At 48.1% G+C, this 17,750-nt stretch overlaps 1 protein-coding gene across 4 annotated transcripts in view; it reads left to right on the plus strand.

The window, feature by feature from the left end:
• The window catches only part of LOC310849639 (uncharacterized protein), a 44,547-nt gene extending 30,331 nt beyond the window's left edge, over positions 1-14,216 (plus strand). For all 4 annotated transcript variants that reach the window (XM_083750124.1, XM_083750126.1, XM_083750127.1 and 1 more), the window contains 6 exons: positions 305-557; positions 4,247-4,355; positions 5,556-5,787; positions 8,603-8,738; positions 11,639-11,749; positions 13,902-14,216. In XM_083750124.1, the coding sequence (XP_083606250.1) occupies positions 305-557; positions 4,247-4,355; positions 5,556-5,787; positions 8,603-8,738; positions 11,639-11,749; positions 13,902-13,961 (901 nt within the window). In that variant the 3' untranslated portion in view covers positions 13,962-14,216. The remainder of the gene's footprint in view (positions 1-304; positions 558-4,246; positions 4,356-5,555; positions 5,788-8,602; positions 8,739-11,638; positions 11,750-13,901) is intronic.
• Positions 14,217-17,750: the final 3,534 nt, after the last annotated feature.

A 17,750-nucleotide genomic window follows, 5' to 3' on the forward strand; every position in this document is an offset into this window, starting at 1 on the left:
ATAGAGAGTAGTCAGCATAGTTGTTGAAGGTACAGGGATAGTCTAGGAATCTGGAGGTCTCTCACTCTATCTGCTTAAGCCCCATTCAAACCCCAGAGTTGCACCTAAACTTCCAACAACATTAGGGAACATTACTTCGTATTTTAAAATGGGCAAAATTGCAAAAAATGTGTTTGTAAGGAAAAAATTACACTCAGTTGTTGATGGCCTGTTTAGATTACAGATGTGGATAGTTAAGATTGGGAAGATGACTAATGAAAATGGATAGGTTCTTTCATTCCTTTTTCTATATGAAATTCACCAGGGCTTTCACTTCCTGGTCCGTGGCAGCCGCCCGCTTTTCTACGTGGCGCACGACTCTAGCGTGGTTGGAGAGGGCCAGGGGGCAGCGTCTTCTGGCGTCCTGCTTCGGGAGGTGGAAGGCGGAGTTCCTGACAGCTGACCGGCGACAGAAAGACGAATGCCCATGGCGGAGACTGGAGGGGTACGGGGCGACGTGGCGATGGAGGAAAGCGATCAGGGGGTCCCGGGCTCTGCGTTTTAGCTCCGTCAGCCAGGTGAGCTGGGGGTGGTGGAGGGTTTCGCAGGTGGCTGGTATCTGGGGTTCCAGAGCTTGAACAAGAACGTAAGAGGAGCCTGCTGGATGAGGCCCATCTCGCCCAGCATCCTGTTCCCACAGTGGATGACCAGATGCCCCTTATGGGAATAATAATAATAATAATAATAATAATAATAATAATAATACAGTGGTACCTTGGGTTGCAGACGCTTCAGGTTACAGACTTCGCTAACCCAGAAATAGTGCTTCAGGTTAAGAACTTTGCTTCAGGATGAGAACAGAAATCGCGCAGCAGCGGTGTGGCGGCAGTGGGAGGCCCCATTAGCTGAACTGAAGTGGTGCTTCTGTTAAGAACAGACCTCCAGAATGAATTAAGTTCTTACAGATGCTTCAGGTACAGACGCTTCAGGTTACAGACTCAGTGAACCCAGAAATAGTACCTCGGGTTAAGAACTTTGCTTCAGGATGAGAACAGACATTGTATGGTGGCGGTGTGGCGGCAGCAGGAGGCTCCAATAGCTAAAGTGGTACCACAGGTTAAGAACGGTTTCAGGTTAAGAACGGACCTCCAGAACGAATTAAGTTCTTAACCTGAGGTACCACTGTAATGTATTATTTATACCCCACCCATCTGACTGGGTTTCCCCAGCCACTGGGAGGCTCCAACAGAATACTAAAAACACAACAAAACATCAGACATTAAAATCTTCCCTAAATTGGGCTGCCTTCAGATGCCTTCTAAAAGTCAGATAGTTGTTTATTTCTTTGACATCTGAAGGGCGGGCGCCACACTGAGAAGATCCTCTGCCTGGTTCCCTGTAACCTCTGCTTCTCGTAGTGAGGGAACCACCAGAAGGCCCTCGGCACTGGACCTCAGTGTCCGGGTAGAACGATGGAGGTGGAGACGCTCCTTCAGGTATACTGGACCGAGGCCATTTAGGGCTTTCAAGGTCAGCACCAACACTTTGAATTGTGCTCGGAAATGTATTGGGAGCCAATGTAGGTCTTTCAAGACCAGTGTTATGTGGTCTTGGCAGCCACTCCCAGTCACCAGTCTAGCTGCTGCATTCTGGATTAATTGCAGTTTCCGAGTCACCTTCAAAGGTAGCCCCATGTAGAGCGCATTGCAGTAGTCAAGCGGGATCTGAGCACAAAAGCCCTCTCCCTGCTCTCGGTTTCCAGCTGTGGAAGAAGAGCAGAGCCACAGCTGGAGGCAACGATGCCTCGGATAGAAAGTTTATCCTTTTCAACACAGCCTGGTGGAACACTCTGCCTCATGAAACCAGGGCCCTGCGGGATCTGATTTCTTTCCACAGGGCCTGTAAGACAGAGCTGTTCCACCTGACCTTTGGCTTCGAATCAGTTTGATTCCCTCCCCCTCTTTCTTTTCCCTTTTTCCTCCTGTGAAGAGGCTGCATTTTAATGTTGTGTTTTAATCTTGTTTTTTAAATTGTATTTTAATCAACTTGTTTTTATTATTGGTTGTTAGCCACCCTGAGCCCAGTCTTGGCTGGGGAGGGCGGGGTATAAATAACATTTATTATTATTATTATTATTAATATTAATATTATTATTATTATCCACTAGGAAGCTCAGGGGCAGGGCCCCTGCTTGGCATGCAGAAGGTCCTGGGTTGCATCTCCTGCAGCATCTCATGACAGGGATGGGGAAGACCCCGTGCCTAAAATCCCAGAGAGCCTCTGCCGATTTGGCTCCCTCTAAGGCTGCTTCTATGGGACGCAGGTGGCGCTGTGGGTTATAGCCTCAGCGCCTAGGACTTGCCGATCGAAAGGTCGGCGGTTCGAATCCCTGCGGCGGGGTGCGCTCCCGCTGCTCGGTCCCAGCGCCTGCCAACCTAGCAGTTCGAAAGCACCTCCAGGTGCAAGTAGATAAATAGGGACTGCTTACCAGCGGGAAGGTAAACGGCGTTTCCGTGTGTGGCTCTGGCTCGCCAGAGCAGCGATGTCACGCTGGCCACGTGACCCGGAAGTGTCTCCGGACAGCGCTGGCCCCTGGCCTCTTAAGTGAGATGGGCGCACAACCCCAGAGTCTGTCAAGACTGGCCCGTACGGGCAGGGGTACCTTTACCTTTACCTTTAAGGCTGCTTCTTGTGCCAATCCTGCCATGACCTCTTGACTGCTGGGCGGACCCTAGATCCCAGCTCACAGGGGACCAACGCCAGGTTGATGTAATGTACAAAAGTCTTTATTGAAGTTTAGTTTCCATTTCAACGCCAGAGCGTGCAGCCCTACGTCTTAGACCTTCGATCGGCGAAGTCCCGTCTGAATCACTTCCCCTTCCGCACCAGTTTAAGATCCTAGCCCTGCTCCACCTTCTGCGCTGTTCTCTCCTCCTCTGGGTCCTCCTGCCCGCTGGGGCATTGCCCTTTCTGGACTCTTCCGACGCTGAGTCGCTCAGCTCCTCCCCCTCCCTCCGGCGGGCTTTAGGACCAGGTTCCCAATCCTCATTCTCTGCTGTCCCGCGCTCCTGTACATTTGAACTTGCCTCTCGCGCCAACCCAGTGACCTTTCTCCTAACTGTTACACTACTTCTGTCACTGCTTCCCCCTTCCGGGACACTGGCCGGATCTGACCTTCCCCCCGTTGTCAGACTCTCCGATGGAGGCGTGGTCAGCCCTGTCTCGTCTTCTCTCCCTGGTGGGGAATGCACTGGCCCCGATGCTTGGGACTCTTCCCCCCCACTCCGCTCTGGTGGGGAAGCTGGTCCTGATTTCCAACTACTGCTCTGGGAGTCCCTGCTGCCCCCTTGCTCCTGGAGCATTCCCCTTGGGAACCCCCTGCCCTTGGCCGCTGGCGCCCCCTTCTGTGAATCTTCCGATTCGCTGGAGAGGCTCGTGGAATCCCTCGGACCACTTTTCTCTCCTGCGCTCCCCTCGGATTCCTCCCTCTCGCTCTCCATCTCCTCTCTTCCCTGCGCCTCTGCTCCTGAACCCCTGACACATATGCTATAATGTTATTGTTTTAGTTAAATAAATTGTTTAAATTGTTATTAAGGAAATGGTTGTTTTTCTCCTTCCAACACAATACAGCAGAAAAGTTGTCCAAATATTAACTTATTAAACCTCACAAGAATTTCATCATTATCTGTCTTATGTATTTCTAATAGTATAACCAAATCAGTAATTTTTGATATAACTGTAAAAGCTACTCTGGAAATTTAGTCTTCCAAAAATTAAACCTTCATCTGGTTGTAAATATTAAGATTATACCAGCAAGAATGAGTCTTTCCGTAAAAAAATGATTTAAATCAAGTCTTACCGACTAGTGATTTAAATCAAGTCTTACCGACTAGTGATTTAAATCAAATCTTACTGACTAGTGATTTAAATCGATATGATTTACCGTATTTTTTGCTCTATAAGACTCACTTTTTCCCTCCTAAAAAGTAAGGAGAAATGTGTGTGCGTCTTATGGAGCGAATGCAGGCTGCACAGCTATCCCAGAAGCCAGAACAGCAAGAGGGATTGCTGCTTTCACTGCGCAGCGATCCCTCTTGCTGTTCTGGCTTCTGAGATTCAGAATATTTTTTCCTCCAAAAACTAGGTGCGTCTTGTGGTCTGGTGTGTCTTATAGAGCGAAAAATACGGTAAATCAAATCCACCCTGATCCTAACCCTGTTTTCTTGGAAGGAGAACAAGTTTGGCTTTATCCCTTCCTTCTTTCCAGGCCAGTGGCTACTGGACGAGAGCGGCCACCTTCCGCCAGTGCATCCGGCGGCAGAGCGGCTTCATCGGATCCCGGAAATTCCTGAAAGCGCCCCTTCTTTGGCCAAGCAGTAAGGAACTCCCCCTGTCTGTTGTTTTCTTGGGGAATTTGCAGGTGCACAGAAAGGTTTTGTTGTCGCTGGGGCAATGCCAAGTGCGGCCCTTTGGGCCTCTCTCGGACTTTCCCTTTGCACCCTTCCTTGAGGTTTTTTTGTTCGGCTGGAAACGGGTCCTTAAATTTTGGGCCTGCCTCCTACCTGCCCGGATGGAGGACAGGGAGAGGAGAGCGCGCGAGTCTCTGTGGAAACTAGCATGCCGTGGAAAATTAAAAATTGGCATTTTCTGCTCTGCCTGCTTTTGCCGCTCGTTCAAGCAACCGTGAGCAGGAAATGGGACCCCCCCCCTCCCCAAATTAATTGACATTGTTATAATTTGGCTATTATTAGGGGAATTTTTTTGGGGGGGAACCTGTTTGCATATTATTAATAATAATAGATATTGTCATAATTTGGCTGTTATTGGGGGAATTTGGGGAAAATAAAAGCTTATTTGTAAAATCATCATGATGACAATTGATATTGTTAGAATTTGACTCTTGGGGGAATTTTGGAAAAATAATAAAAACTTATTTGCAAATTAATAATTGATATTGCTATAAGTTGGCCATTATTTGCGGAATTTTGGAAAAATAATTATAACTTAATTGCAATATAATAATTGATATTGCTATAGGTTGGCCATTATTGGGGGAATTTTAGAAAAATAATACTTATTTGTGGGGGGGAGAGGCGCAAAAGGAAATGTGACCCCCTGGGAGTACTGACGTGTAGGCACAGTTCGGCGCAGATCAGAGGAAGAGAGACAGGGCTACACCAGATAGCTGTCAGTTAGTAGTTTTATTAAGGAGCCAGAACAGGAAACAGTTCACCAGGCGAACTTCCACAGACGGGGAGCCACTGCAGAGAAGGCCCCGTTCTCGTGTTGCCACCCTCCGGACCTCTCAAGGAGGAGGCACATGAAGGAGGGCCTCAGAAGATGATCTCAGGGTCCGGGTAGGTTCATACGGAAAGAGGCAGTACCTTGAGGTATTGTGGTCCTGAGCCATTTAAGGCTTCATAGCTCAAAACCAGCACTTTGAATTTATGTCAGCAGTGGGCAGGGCAGAAAGTAGGCAGGGCATCCTTGCTCCCCGCCCCTCTGTTTCCGCCACCCTTTCACTGGCTGAACCCGGCTCATCCATTGTGCATTAACCTGGTTTCTCCTCTTTTAAGGGCGCAGGCGGACGAGCGACGAGGCTCCTTGGCCAGGCTTAGCCATCCATTCCATGCTGACTTCCAGCTCTTTCCGCGTCTGGCTGACGCTCTACAGATGCCAAAGCAAAACCCTGGGGCCACAGCGGGCCCCCATGCATCTGGAGGCAGCAGGACAAGGCAGCAGACATGGGTGGAACCAGGAGACGAGGCCCGAAATGACCCTATTCGCAGTGGGCAGGAGGTGGCTTGGGTAAGGCTGTGAGCCGTCAAGTCTGTAGTGTACACAGAGGCAGGAGAGAGAGAGAGAGCCCCTCAGCTGGGTCAATGTAGCCTCATATTTGAAATCTTGCCTGGTCGCCAGAGGCGATCAGGAATTTCTGTGCAGACGAGTAAGCAGGCAGGGGGGAGGAAGGGATTTTGCCGTGCTTCCCCCACCAGCTCCTTTGGTTTCCATCTGATCGGCAGAAGAAATAATACAGTGGTGCCTCGCAAGACGAAATTAATTCGTTCCGCAAGTTTTTTCTTCTTGCGAGTTTTTCGTCTTGCGAAGCACGGTTTCCCATAGGAATGCATTGAAAATCAATCAATGCGTTCCTATGGAAACCGCCTTCAGACCAGGTCCGGGGACAGTCTGTCCTCGGACCTCTTCTGAAGGCTGGCGGGGGGAGAAGGGCTTTTCTCCCCACCACCAGCCTTCAGAACAGCCTTCTGAAGGCTGGCGGTGGGAAGAAAAGCCCTTCTCCCACCGCCAGCCTTCAGGGCTGCCTAGGCTGTGGATAGCAGCCTGCTGCCCTGCGCGAGGGGCGCTCTGAAGCAGAGCGCCCCTTGCGCGGGGCAGACATCCGCAGCTTGGGGAGCCCTGCAGGACTTCCCCGCAGGGCTCTCCAAGCTGCGGATAGGGGCAGCAGGCTGCTATCCGCAGCTTGGAGAGCCCTGCGGGGAAGTCCTGCAGGGCTCCCCAAGCTGCGAATGTCTGCCCCGCGCGAGGAGCGCTCTGCTTAAGAGCGCCCCTCGCTCGGGGCAGCAGGTTGCTATCCACAGCCTAGGCAGCCCTGTGGGAACTCTTCTGAAGGCTGGTGGCGGGAGAAGGGCTTTTCTTCCCACCGCCAGCCTTCAGAACAGCCTTCTGAATGTTGGCGCTGGGGAGGAAAACCTTCCTCCCACTACAAGCCTTCAAGACAGGTCCGGGAACAGAGGAGAAGGCGCGCTGCGCTTCCCCGCTGTCCCCGGAGATTTCCCTATGGGCTTTCGTCTTGCGAAGCAAGCCCATAGGGAAATTCGTCTTGCGAAGCCACTAAAAATCGGAAAACCCTTTTCGTCTTGCGGGTTTTTCGTTTAGCGAGGCATTCGTCTTGCGGGGCAACACTGTGTATATACAGTGGTACCTTGGTTTACATATGCTTCAGGTTTCATATGCTTCAGGTTACAGACTCCGCTAACCTAGAAATAGTACCTCGGGTTAAGAACTTTGCTTCAGGATGAGAACAGAAATCGTGCTCCGGCAGCAGCAGGAGGCCCCATTAGCTAAAGTGGTGCTTCAGGTTAAGAACCATTTCAGGTTAAGAACAGACCTTCGGAACGAATTAAATACTTAACCCAAGGTACCACTGTTTTTATTTATTTATTTACACACACACACACACACACACACACACACACACACACACCACCCATCTGGCTGGGGTTCCCCAGCCACTATGGGCAGCTTCCAACAAAATTTTAAAAATACAATACAACATCAAACATTTAAAAACTTCCCTAAACAGGGCTGCCTTCAGATGTCTTCTAAAAGTCAGATAGTTGTTTTTTCCCTTGACAACTGACAGGAGGGCGTTCCACAAGGTGGGTGCCACCACCGAGAAGTCCCTCTGCCTGGTTCCCTGTAACCTCTGCTTCTCGCAGTGAGGGAACCGCCAAAAGGCCCTCGGCGCTAGACCTCAGTGTCCGGGCAGAACGATGGGGGTGGAGACGCTCCTTCAGGTATACTGGCCGGAGGCCATTTTGGGCTTTAAAGGCCAGCACCGATACTTTGAATTGTGCTCGGAAACATACTGGGAGCCAATGTAGGTGGGGAACAGAATGTCTCACCACGCCTCTGTCACTACTTGATAGAAGTCTCGTGGGGAAACATGCCTTCTACGAGGGTAATAGCTTTCGTTTCTGTGCTGGCCTCAGTGGAGAAAGAACTCTAGCAAAGTGGAAAATCACCTGCCTTGCATACCAAAGGTCACAGGTTTGATCGCTGGCATCTCCCAATCTGAAATTCTTAAGAGCTGCTGCCAATTGGTGTACACAATACTGGGCCAGATGGACCAGCCCTTGGTTCAGAACCATGAGGACTAGGATCATGGAAATGCAGGCTGCTAGCCTCCCGCTGGTGAGAGGCTGAAGGAAATGGACATTTAAATCTGCAAGGCTGGGTTGATATATGAATTCTGGCACCCTGAAATTTATAGCATGTTGTACGCTGAAAGAAAATTACATGAAAATGATGTACCGGTGGTATTTGACTCCTAGTAAGTTGGCAAAAGTGTTTAGAACAGGTACAAATACCTGCTGGAAATGTAAAGGAAAAGAAGGTACCTTTTAGCATATGTGGTGGATGTGGACGGTAATAAAAGTTTTCTGGGAGATGATATATAATGAAATGAAAGCTTTCTGGGAGATGATATATAATGAAATGGGCGGGGGCGTTTAAAATTACCTTTGTTAAAAAACCAGAAGCCTTTTTATTAGGAATTATAGGTCCCGACATCCCAAAAGATCAGAAAAGACTTTTTATGTACGAGACAATAGCCGCTTGGATGCTACTAGATGATGGGCTATGGTGAGATGGCAAAACTGACTGGAAAACTCAGGAACCAAGAGGACAAAAACTTTTTAAAAAGAATGGGAAAAATGTATAAGTTATTTAGGAGACCCCTGCAAGCAGATGGAAACATTTGCAGGATTTTAATCTCACTTGTAATGTAACCATGGATAATATGGATTGATAGAAAATATAGGTTATGGAATAATATGCAGTTGTAAATGTTGAGAATAAGCTGTTTCCCTCTCTGCTGCAGGAGGAAGTATTTGACACGGTGGAGACACCATGTCCTCCTGCGCCGATTCCAGCACAGAAAGGAGAAGAGGCGCCTGGCGAGGGCATGGGTGGTTTGGAAGGATAGCTGCCAAACAGAGCTGGCAGTGCAAGCTTTGGTGAGTGTGCATGAGAAACTCGAGGCGGGATGAAGTGAATAACCTTGTCGCTTTTGTTCAACCTCCACTCTGTTCCTGGGAAGCCATCTGCAGTAAAAGCAACCTCAGTGGTGTGGTTTGTTTGTTTTTTAAAAAACCCACTGTTTTAAAGTTTCTAGTCCATAAGGGATATAAGAAGCTTGATAACTCATGGGTGGTGCAGCGGTCAGGATAATGAGCTGGGGTGCTGTCTCCCAGTCCGAATCTCTGCCTCCCGCCCCCCGCACAGGAAATCATTCCCCCCACTGCCTTTCTCAAGGTTTCCATCTGTAGAATGGGCGCAGGTAATACTGGTTTGCCTTTGTTGCCGTCAATACTTGCTGGGACGATGCAGGTGAGGTGTTTATAAGCACCTGCAGCCTCTTTCTTACGGTGGAAAAGTAATTAGGATTATTATTTTTTTAGGCCCAGGGTTGCGTTCAGATGGGCTGATTATTCTTTTCGTGGGAAGGTCTGCTGTCTGCTGAGCAGTCATTGCAGCGTATGTTGTTAGGGAACTGCCATTGGTTCAGGGGCGAGAGGGGAAAAGCCAGATGGATTACAGAGAGCCCCCAAAGATCGTGGGAAGCAGCACCTCCTCAGTGGAGGAGAGTAACCACGAGGAGCTTCAGGGCTCGGAGGAGGCAAGGCGGTGCCAGGACACCTTGCCTGGGCAAAGCGGGGAGGAGAGAGGTCCACTGTTACCCACGCCCTCCCTGCACAGTAGACTTCCGTGCAGAGAGGGGAGGCGCAGACTGGGCGTCAAGAAACTACTCTGCTGGGGAAGGTTTAAGGACCGCCCATTCTCAGATTCTGCCAGTGAATGAGCCAGCCACTGAATAGTGGCGCTCTGCATGATGAAGGTTTTTTTTTTTTGCACCAATAACGAGGCTTTACAGCCGACCAGGGAGGCATTTGCCTGATTGCTCTCAAGTAACCCCCTGATATCCTAACATATGCGCTGGGAGTTTGCAACAGTGTTAGAAACTCAGATATATAAGCTAGGTGGCAAATGGCTCCTTGAACCAGCATTAGTCGCCAAAAGCGAATGCCTAGTTGCCTTTTTTGAGCAGGCAGCTCAAAAGTTGTGTTTTTCAATACTTTTTTTTTTGGTTCCTGAAATTTGTTCGGATAAAATATCGCAGATAGAATTCTACAGGATGTGTTGCTGGTGTGTGAAAACAGGCAAGATTCAGGGACCCCTGGGCATGCACCTCCAGATGGTGGCGACATCAGGCGCTATCCTGGCACTCGGGCACCTTCACTCGATTGCAAAATGCCCCTGGCAAATCTCGATCACTGTTTACAGCCAGATTTAATATGTTTCCCTCGATGATAGTAAGAGGAAGGTATTTAGCTCTCCCAGAATCAGAGCGTCTCTGCAAATGTAGTAAACAGGAACCTGTTACTTTGGAGCAACTTTTCTTTTCTTGTGATTTTGGTATTTATGCCAGAAGATAATTATTAGAGGCCTTACAACTCAACAGGCTCAGTTCTATGCTACCAACGGTTCAGGACCTGCTCTCGGAGAGGAATGATCAAATTACTTTAATAGTGGCTGAATTTTTGAGTGCTGTCCATGTAGAAAGACTGGGCCGTTATAAAGAGATTTAGCGGTTCTTAATTGATCGGTGATGTGGTAGTGTTGTCTTGTATTATTTATGCAAATTGATCTTCTCTGGAGTTAAAGATCTGAATGGGACAAACCTTGTTATGCTGTGCTCGTATTTTGCACAATTTGTATACGGTGTCTGTTTGATAATGTATGGTTTGCTATGCCTAATAAAGGATATTTGAGTTTTGAACACTGTTTAGAGACTAACCTTTCCCAGCCCTGGGGCCACATTCCCTTCGGGGGGGGGGGGACTGGGTGCCAGAGCAATAAATATATAATTTTACCTCTGAACAGTAGGCTGTTTTCTGCCTTACACACCCCGCTAAGCTCCATCCAGGCAACTGAGGGGCACGATCCGAGTTTGAGGACACATTTGCAGTCGGGCAACACCACTTGAGGAGGGCGCAAAGGGGGTGGCTTTGGGGAGGGATGGACTAGAAGGCGAGTCCATCTTCCCACATCTGGCCTGCAAGACCAAGGTCCCCAAGCCTTAAGTATTGTTATAGATTTGGGGAGGATTCCCCCACTGCCACCAAACTCTAGAAATTGATAAATGGTAGGGTTTTGATGAGGGACGCGGGTGGCACTGTGGGTTAAACCACTGGGCCTAGGACTTGCCGATCTGAAGGTTGGCGGTTCAAATCCCCACAACGGGGTGAGCTGCCGTTGCTCGGTCCCTGCTCCTGCCAACCTAGCAGTTCGAAAGCACGTCAAAGTGCAAGTAGATAAATAGGTACCGCTCCGGCGGGAAGGTAAACGGCGTTTCCGTGTGCTGCTCTGGTTCGCCAGAAGCGGCTTAGTCATGCTGGCCACATGACCCGGAAGCTGTACGCCGGCTCCCTCGGCCAGTAAAGCGAGATGAGCACCGCAACCCCAGAGTCGGCCACGACTGGAACTAATGGTCAGGGGTCCCCTTTATCTTTAGGGTTTTGATTTAACTGGGATGTGGATGGTGAAAGAACAAACTGCAGAGCTGTGCTGGACAGGGAATCCCTAGGCTAGCTTAGGCAAAAAACCCTGGCTGGCCTAACAAAGAGCGAATCTTGTTAATACGACAAAAGGAGTTGATGGGGCCATCCAAGAGGAATACTTTTGACAGATGCTGCCAAGATGATGTTTGAGGTCGCAGGAGAAAAGGTTTTTTGAGCAAGAGGAGCTGGGAAGAAGAAAAACTGGGATCAATCTTGGGGAGGCTGTCTGTAAGATGCCTTGGACTCCAAGGCCCCATTGCTGTGGAGTCCAAGCCCCTTCTGAAATCTCCCCACAGGTGAGGCAGAGGCTGGCGCAGTGGAGCTGGGCAGTCTGGAGGCGGCGCTGCCTGCAGAGCTGGGTGGCTGAGCGTTTCCTGGCGGGCGAAGAGAGGCAGCTTCTCGAGCAGGTAAGGGTGAGCGATTTCCCAAACTGGGTGCTGGGGGAGTGCTAGGGTTTCACCCCAAAACTGCCGGTGGCGTGCTGCGGGACAGGAGTCCAGCAAGCAAAGGCTTCCCTCCCAGGCACCTAAAACACAACTTCCCTAGAAGAGGTTGCCCGCTGTGCCTCTGCATGCTTCACGACGCTCCTCCAACATTGCGCCCCGCTGTGGTTTTGGCTGATGCTCTTCCTGTCTCTGCCAAGGAGTCTTCCAGTTACAGATAGGTAGCCGTGTTGGTCTGCCATAGTCAAAACAAAAAAAAATTCCTTCCAGTAGCACCTTAAAGACCAACTAAGTCAGTTCTTGGTATGAGCTTTCGTGTGCATGCACACTTCTTCAGATACCCTTCCATTTCATGCGGCTTAATGTGGTGCCTTCCTTAGTTCCAGTTACAGATAGGTAGCCGTGTTGGTCTGCCATAGTCAAAACAAAAAAAAATTCCTTCCAGTAGCACCTTAAAGACCAACTAAGTCAGTTCTTGGTATGAGCTTTCGTGTGCATGCACACTTCTTCAGATAAGGAGTCTTCCGTTAGCTCCCAAAACAATTCCCCCTGGAGGTTGGCTATTGCATCTCTGTAGTGAGTCACTGTTCTGGGCCCAGACTCTTGCCATTCGGTGACTTGGACAGAAGCACAGTTCTTTTTCAGCCTTGTATACATATACTGTATTTTTTGCTCTATAAGACGCACTTTCCCCCTCCTAAAAGGGGAAATGTGTGTGCGTCTTATGGAGCGAATGCAGGCTGCGCAGCTATCCCAGAAGCCAGAACAGTAAGAGGAATTGCTGCTTTCACTGCGCAGCGATCCCTCTTGCTGTTCTGGGATTCAGAATATTTTTTCCCCTTGTTTTCCTCCTCCAAAAACTAGGTGGGTCTTATGGTCAGGTGCATCTTATAGAGCAAAAAATATGGTACTTTGGAACTCCCTACATATTGACATCAGGCAAGCACCTTCACACATTTTTGCTTAGGCAGGCCTACCCAGATATGCAGAATGTTGATGTGTGTTTTAATTCGTTTAGCTCAGGGTTTCCCAAATTTGCGTTTTCAGCTGTTGTTAGACTACCATTCCCATCATCCATGGCCACTGGTCCTGCTAGCTAAGGATGATGGGAGTTGTAGTCCAAAAACAGCTGAAGACTACAGTTTGAGAAATCTGGTTTAGCTTATCGCCGATTTTGTTTATTTTCTGACATTGCAAAGAATTGTTTGAAAATTCCCTTGTTGTATTCTTTTTGTAAACCGCTTTGAGTCTTAAAATCCTAGCACCCTAGAGTTGGAAGGGACCCAGCCAACATGGGCAGGGTATAAATATTGTTATTAATCACAGCTGAACAATCAGGCAGAATATAAATGTTATGAAATAAGTAAATCGGACGCAGAGAAAGACCCCATTATCCAAGCTGGGGCAATTTTAGTGTTTCAGTTTCTAGATACCAAAGCAGGGAGGTGTTAACAGAAATGTTAAGAAAAACTTATTCCACGAGGTCAGGCTATTTTGTCCCATCTAGCTGGCCAAGAGGAAAGAAAGGGATCATCTGTTTGTGTCTCGGGAGCATATTTGACAATAGGGCTTGGAATGGTGGACCCTGCTGGGGTAACAATCAGCTGCTTCCCCCAAACTCCGCAGTGAGAGCACCTGCTATCTCTTTTCTTTTTTTCAATTTTTTTTATTGATTTTCACAAAATTATAAACAAACAAATAAACAAAGCAGCAGTTGTGGCATACAAAAATAATTTAACATCTTTCTTGGGCAATTCCAAACCTGTTATTCCAAGAAGAAAGGCCTCTGGTTTCTTTATGAATGTATATTTCAACATTTTTTTCAGTTCATTTTCCCAGAAGTCTTTCACCTTGGGGCAGGTCCACCTCATGTGATACAAAGTTCCTTCCTTTTCTTTGCATCTCCAACATAAATTATCGCAGTTATGATAGATCTTTGCTAATTTAACAGGAGTCAAATACCATCTGTACATCATTTTCTTTATATTTTCCTTTAACACAGTGCATGCAGTGAACTTAACCCCTTTCTTCCACAGTCTTTCCCAATCCTCAAACATTATATTATGTGCTACATCTCTTGCTATCTCTGACCCTTTCCATCCTTTTCCCCCCTCAGGCTTTTGGAAGGTGGCGGCAGCTGATGGCGTCCCGTTCAGAGCGCAGAGGTGACTTCTAGAAGGCTGAAATATGTTTTTTAAGATTTCCAGGGCAGTGAGTGAGTCCGCAGGCAAAAGGAAACGGCAGCTTTCCACCCCCATTTTGCCTGCAAAAGCCTTGGCAACCGAACATTCTCCAGCCTATCAGATTACACTTGGAAAAGCCCAGAACCTTTATAGGAAGCATGAGCTTCCCATCATAAATATCTTTTCTCTCTGGTGGAACGAGCACTGGTCAATTTTTTATTGCTCAATAAAACACCAGCAGCCTCAAAGTCTTTTTTTTTTTCTTCCTTCCTTGCAAAGGAACAGTGCCAATCGGCTTGCCTTCAAATTACAGCTGGGCAACTGAGTCATAGGCTGCTATACACTAAAGCGCATTCCCCTCTCTCGATGGCTCGAATTCAATGCTGTTTGTGTCCCCTGCACTCCTGTGCCCATTTTATAGGTGGCAAACCGAGGACATGATGCCCAGAGCCACCCGGTGCGCCCCTTCTTTGTCAGGCCTTTGTAAATCCTTCATGAACTTTCACCTTTTCATACCATAAATAAGCATGCCAATCAAAAATATTGTCATGACCTTCTAAGTCTAGAATACAGTATGAGAATTCTATAATGTCATCCATTCCTTCAACCAACGAAGACAGGATGCTTCATAGTATAGTCTCATATCCGGCAGGGGAAAACCTCTTTCTTTTGCATCTATTAATATTTTATTCTTGGCTTTTTCCCTTGCCAAATATATTTAGAAATACCTTTTTGCCATTTGTTGAAACAATCTGTCTAGCCAATCACTGGAATAAATTGAAACAGAATAACATTCTTGGCAATACAGTCATCTTTATAGTCAACACTCTACCTAGTAATGAAAGATGCATTCTGTTCCAAATTTGCAACTTTAATATCTTCCCAAAAAGACCCTGATGTTGGGAAAGATGGAGGGCACAAGGAGAAGGGGACGACAGAGGACGAGATGGTTGGACAGTGTTCTCGAAGCTACCAGCATGAGTTTGACCAAACTGTGGGAGGCAGTGGAAGACAGGAGTGCCTGGCGCGCTCTGGTCTATGGGGCCACGAAGAGTCAGACACAACTAAACAACAACAACATCTTCCCAGGTTTTTAAATAATCTTTAAACAAATTTATATTGTTTGCTGTTGCCCATACATCTAAATACGTAACCCATGGCTGTGCGTGCAGACTACATTTAAAGCAGGTGGCTTCCCCCAGAGAATTCTGGGAACAGTAGTTTAAGGGTGCTAGGAATTATAGTTGCGTGAGGGGTAAACTTCTGTTTCTGGGATTCTTTTGGGGTAGCTTTTGGGACTTTTTTGTTCAGAGAAAAAGTGAGGAAGAGAGGCCACATTGATAGAAGCTTATAAAACGATGCACAGTTCAGAGTAGAAAGAGAGAAGTTTTTCTTCTCCTCTCACAACATCATGGTCATCCAGCGAAGCTGAATGTGGGAAGAGTCAGGGCAGAGATAAAGAAATGCTTTTTCACACAGCTGTGGAACCGTTAAACTATGGAACTCACTGCCACAGGAGACAGTGACGGCCACCAACTTGGATGGCTTTAAAAGAGGACCGGACAGATACATGGAGGAGAAAGCTATCGATGACTTCACCACCATTCTGGCAATGCTTTGTCTCCACGGTCAAAGGCAGTCGTGCTTCTCAATGCCAGTTGCTGGGATCTACAGGAAGTGAAGGAATGGGTTTCTGTGCAGTCAGTTTGAAACAGGACCCAAAACCTCCCTTTTCTTCTTTCTCCAAGAGAGCATTTCTAAAATGCATTAACTTGAGCTGTTGAGCAAATGCATAACAAGAACACAGCTGTATAAACAAAGCTCTCTCCTTTATCAGTCACGGCAATGGATGACCTTGGCTGTTCCAGTGGAGTAGGGATGACATGTCTGGGTCTTATCTTACCACACTCTGATGCACAGACCTAGTCCGGGAACAGCGCCAGAGTGTGTTCTTGGAGTTGGTGACCTCTTGCTCCAAGATAAGAGTATAGGAACAGGAATACCCTTTTATGGCCAGAAGTACAGGAAGGAAAACCCTTTTATGGTTAAGAGTACCGGAGCAGGAATATCTGTGATGTCAACCTGCGTGTACAAGCTGACGTGGCTGGATTCCTGGGGAAGGGGGGAGAGGGTGCCTGGAGGATATATATATACTGCGTGAAATCTCTCATTTCTTTGGACTTGCTGTGGACTGACCACGTAGGTGCCTTTTTGCTGCTCTGGAGAGCAGAAATAAAGAACTCTTTCTCTGAACCAACCCTCGGTGTCATTTGACTTCCTTCCTCCTGTCCGGAAGCAACGCAGAGCCCACCAATCGGTAAAGTCTAATAAGGCTACAGAAGGACGTGCTCATGTGCCCTGCTCTTATTTGTGGGCTTAAGCAAGACAAAGGAGATGGTGTCGGACTTTCGGAGGAAGAGAGAACTAGCCCCGCTGTACATCGGGGAGGGCTGTATGGAGAGAGTCTCTTCCTTTAAATTCCTAGGAGTTTATCTCAGTGAAGACCTTACTTGGAAAATCAATACAACCCAGGTGGTTAAGAAGGCCCAACAGAGACTCCATCTCCTCAGAGTATTGCGAAAGAACGATGTCAATCAACATTTGATTGTCATTTCATACTGCAACACGGTGTGGTACGCTGGTTTGCCATCAACTGATAGGAAGTGCCTACAGAGGGTGGTGAACACAGCACAAGATTTTATGGGCTGTCCCGTGAATCCGCTGGATGAAACGGCGGAAGAACGTTGCCTCAGGAGAGTGAGGAAAATTCTCAGGGATGATTCACACCCTGGCCGGCACTTTCGTGATCTCCTGCCCTCAGGCAGAAGATATAGAAGCAGGATTAGTTGCACCAACAGGGTAAAGAACAGCTTCTATCCGTGGGCTGTTAGGCTGCTGAATGAAAAGATAACAGGGCAACTGACTTTCGGGTTTGGTGGGGAAGAGAGCTGAGTGGGTGAGAAGAGGATGATGGGTAAGATGCCCCAATGACCTGACCCATCAGGGCTGCTCTTAGGTTCTTATGCAGCCTTGGTAGGTATAAAAGGTAAAGGACCCCTGGATGGTTAAGTCTGGTCAAAGGCGACTCGGGGGTTGCGGCTCTCATCTCGCTTTCAGGCCGAGGGAGCTGGTGTTTGTCCACAGACAGCTTTCCAGGTCATGTGGCCGGCAGAACTAAACCGCTTTTGGCGCAACAGGACACCGTGACAGAAACCAGAGCGCTTGGAAATGCTGTTTACCTTCCCACTGCAGAGCTACCTATTTATCTACTTGCACTGGTGTGCTTTCGAACTGCTAGGTTGGCAGGAGCTGGGACAGAGCAATGGGAGCTCACCCCATCGCAGGGATTCACTTTTTTATTTCCCGTTTGCACATACTCTATTTCGGATTGTGACAGCAATTGTTCATTAAAGCTCCGCCATAACTTGATGCATTTTTGCAAAACTGTGCAATTATTGACCGGAGTCTTGTTTGTTTCCATTCCTGCACTTGCATTGTTTAAAGGTAAAGGGACCCCTGACCATTAGGTCCAGTCGTGGCTGACTCTGGGGTTGCAGCGCTCATCTCGCTTTACTGCCCGATGGAGCCGCCTTACAGCTTCCAGGTCATGTGGCCAGCATGACTAAGCCGCTTCTGGTGAACCAGAGCAGTGTACAGAAATGCCGTTTACCTTCCCGCCACAGCAGTACCTGTTTATCTACTTGCACTTTGACGTGCTTTCGAACTGCTAGGTTGGCAGGAGCAGGGACTGAGTAAAGTGAGCTCACCCCGTCGCAGGGATT

The sequence above is a fragment of the Podarcis gaigeae genome, assembly GCF_964106915.1.
Source record: "Podarcis gaigeae genome assembly, chromosome: 8".
Taxonomy (NCBI): Eukaryota; Metazoa; Chordata; class Lepidosauria; order Squamata; family Lacertidae; genus Podarcis; species Podarcis gaigeae.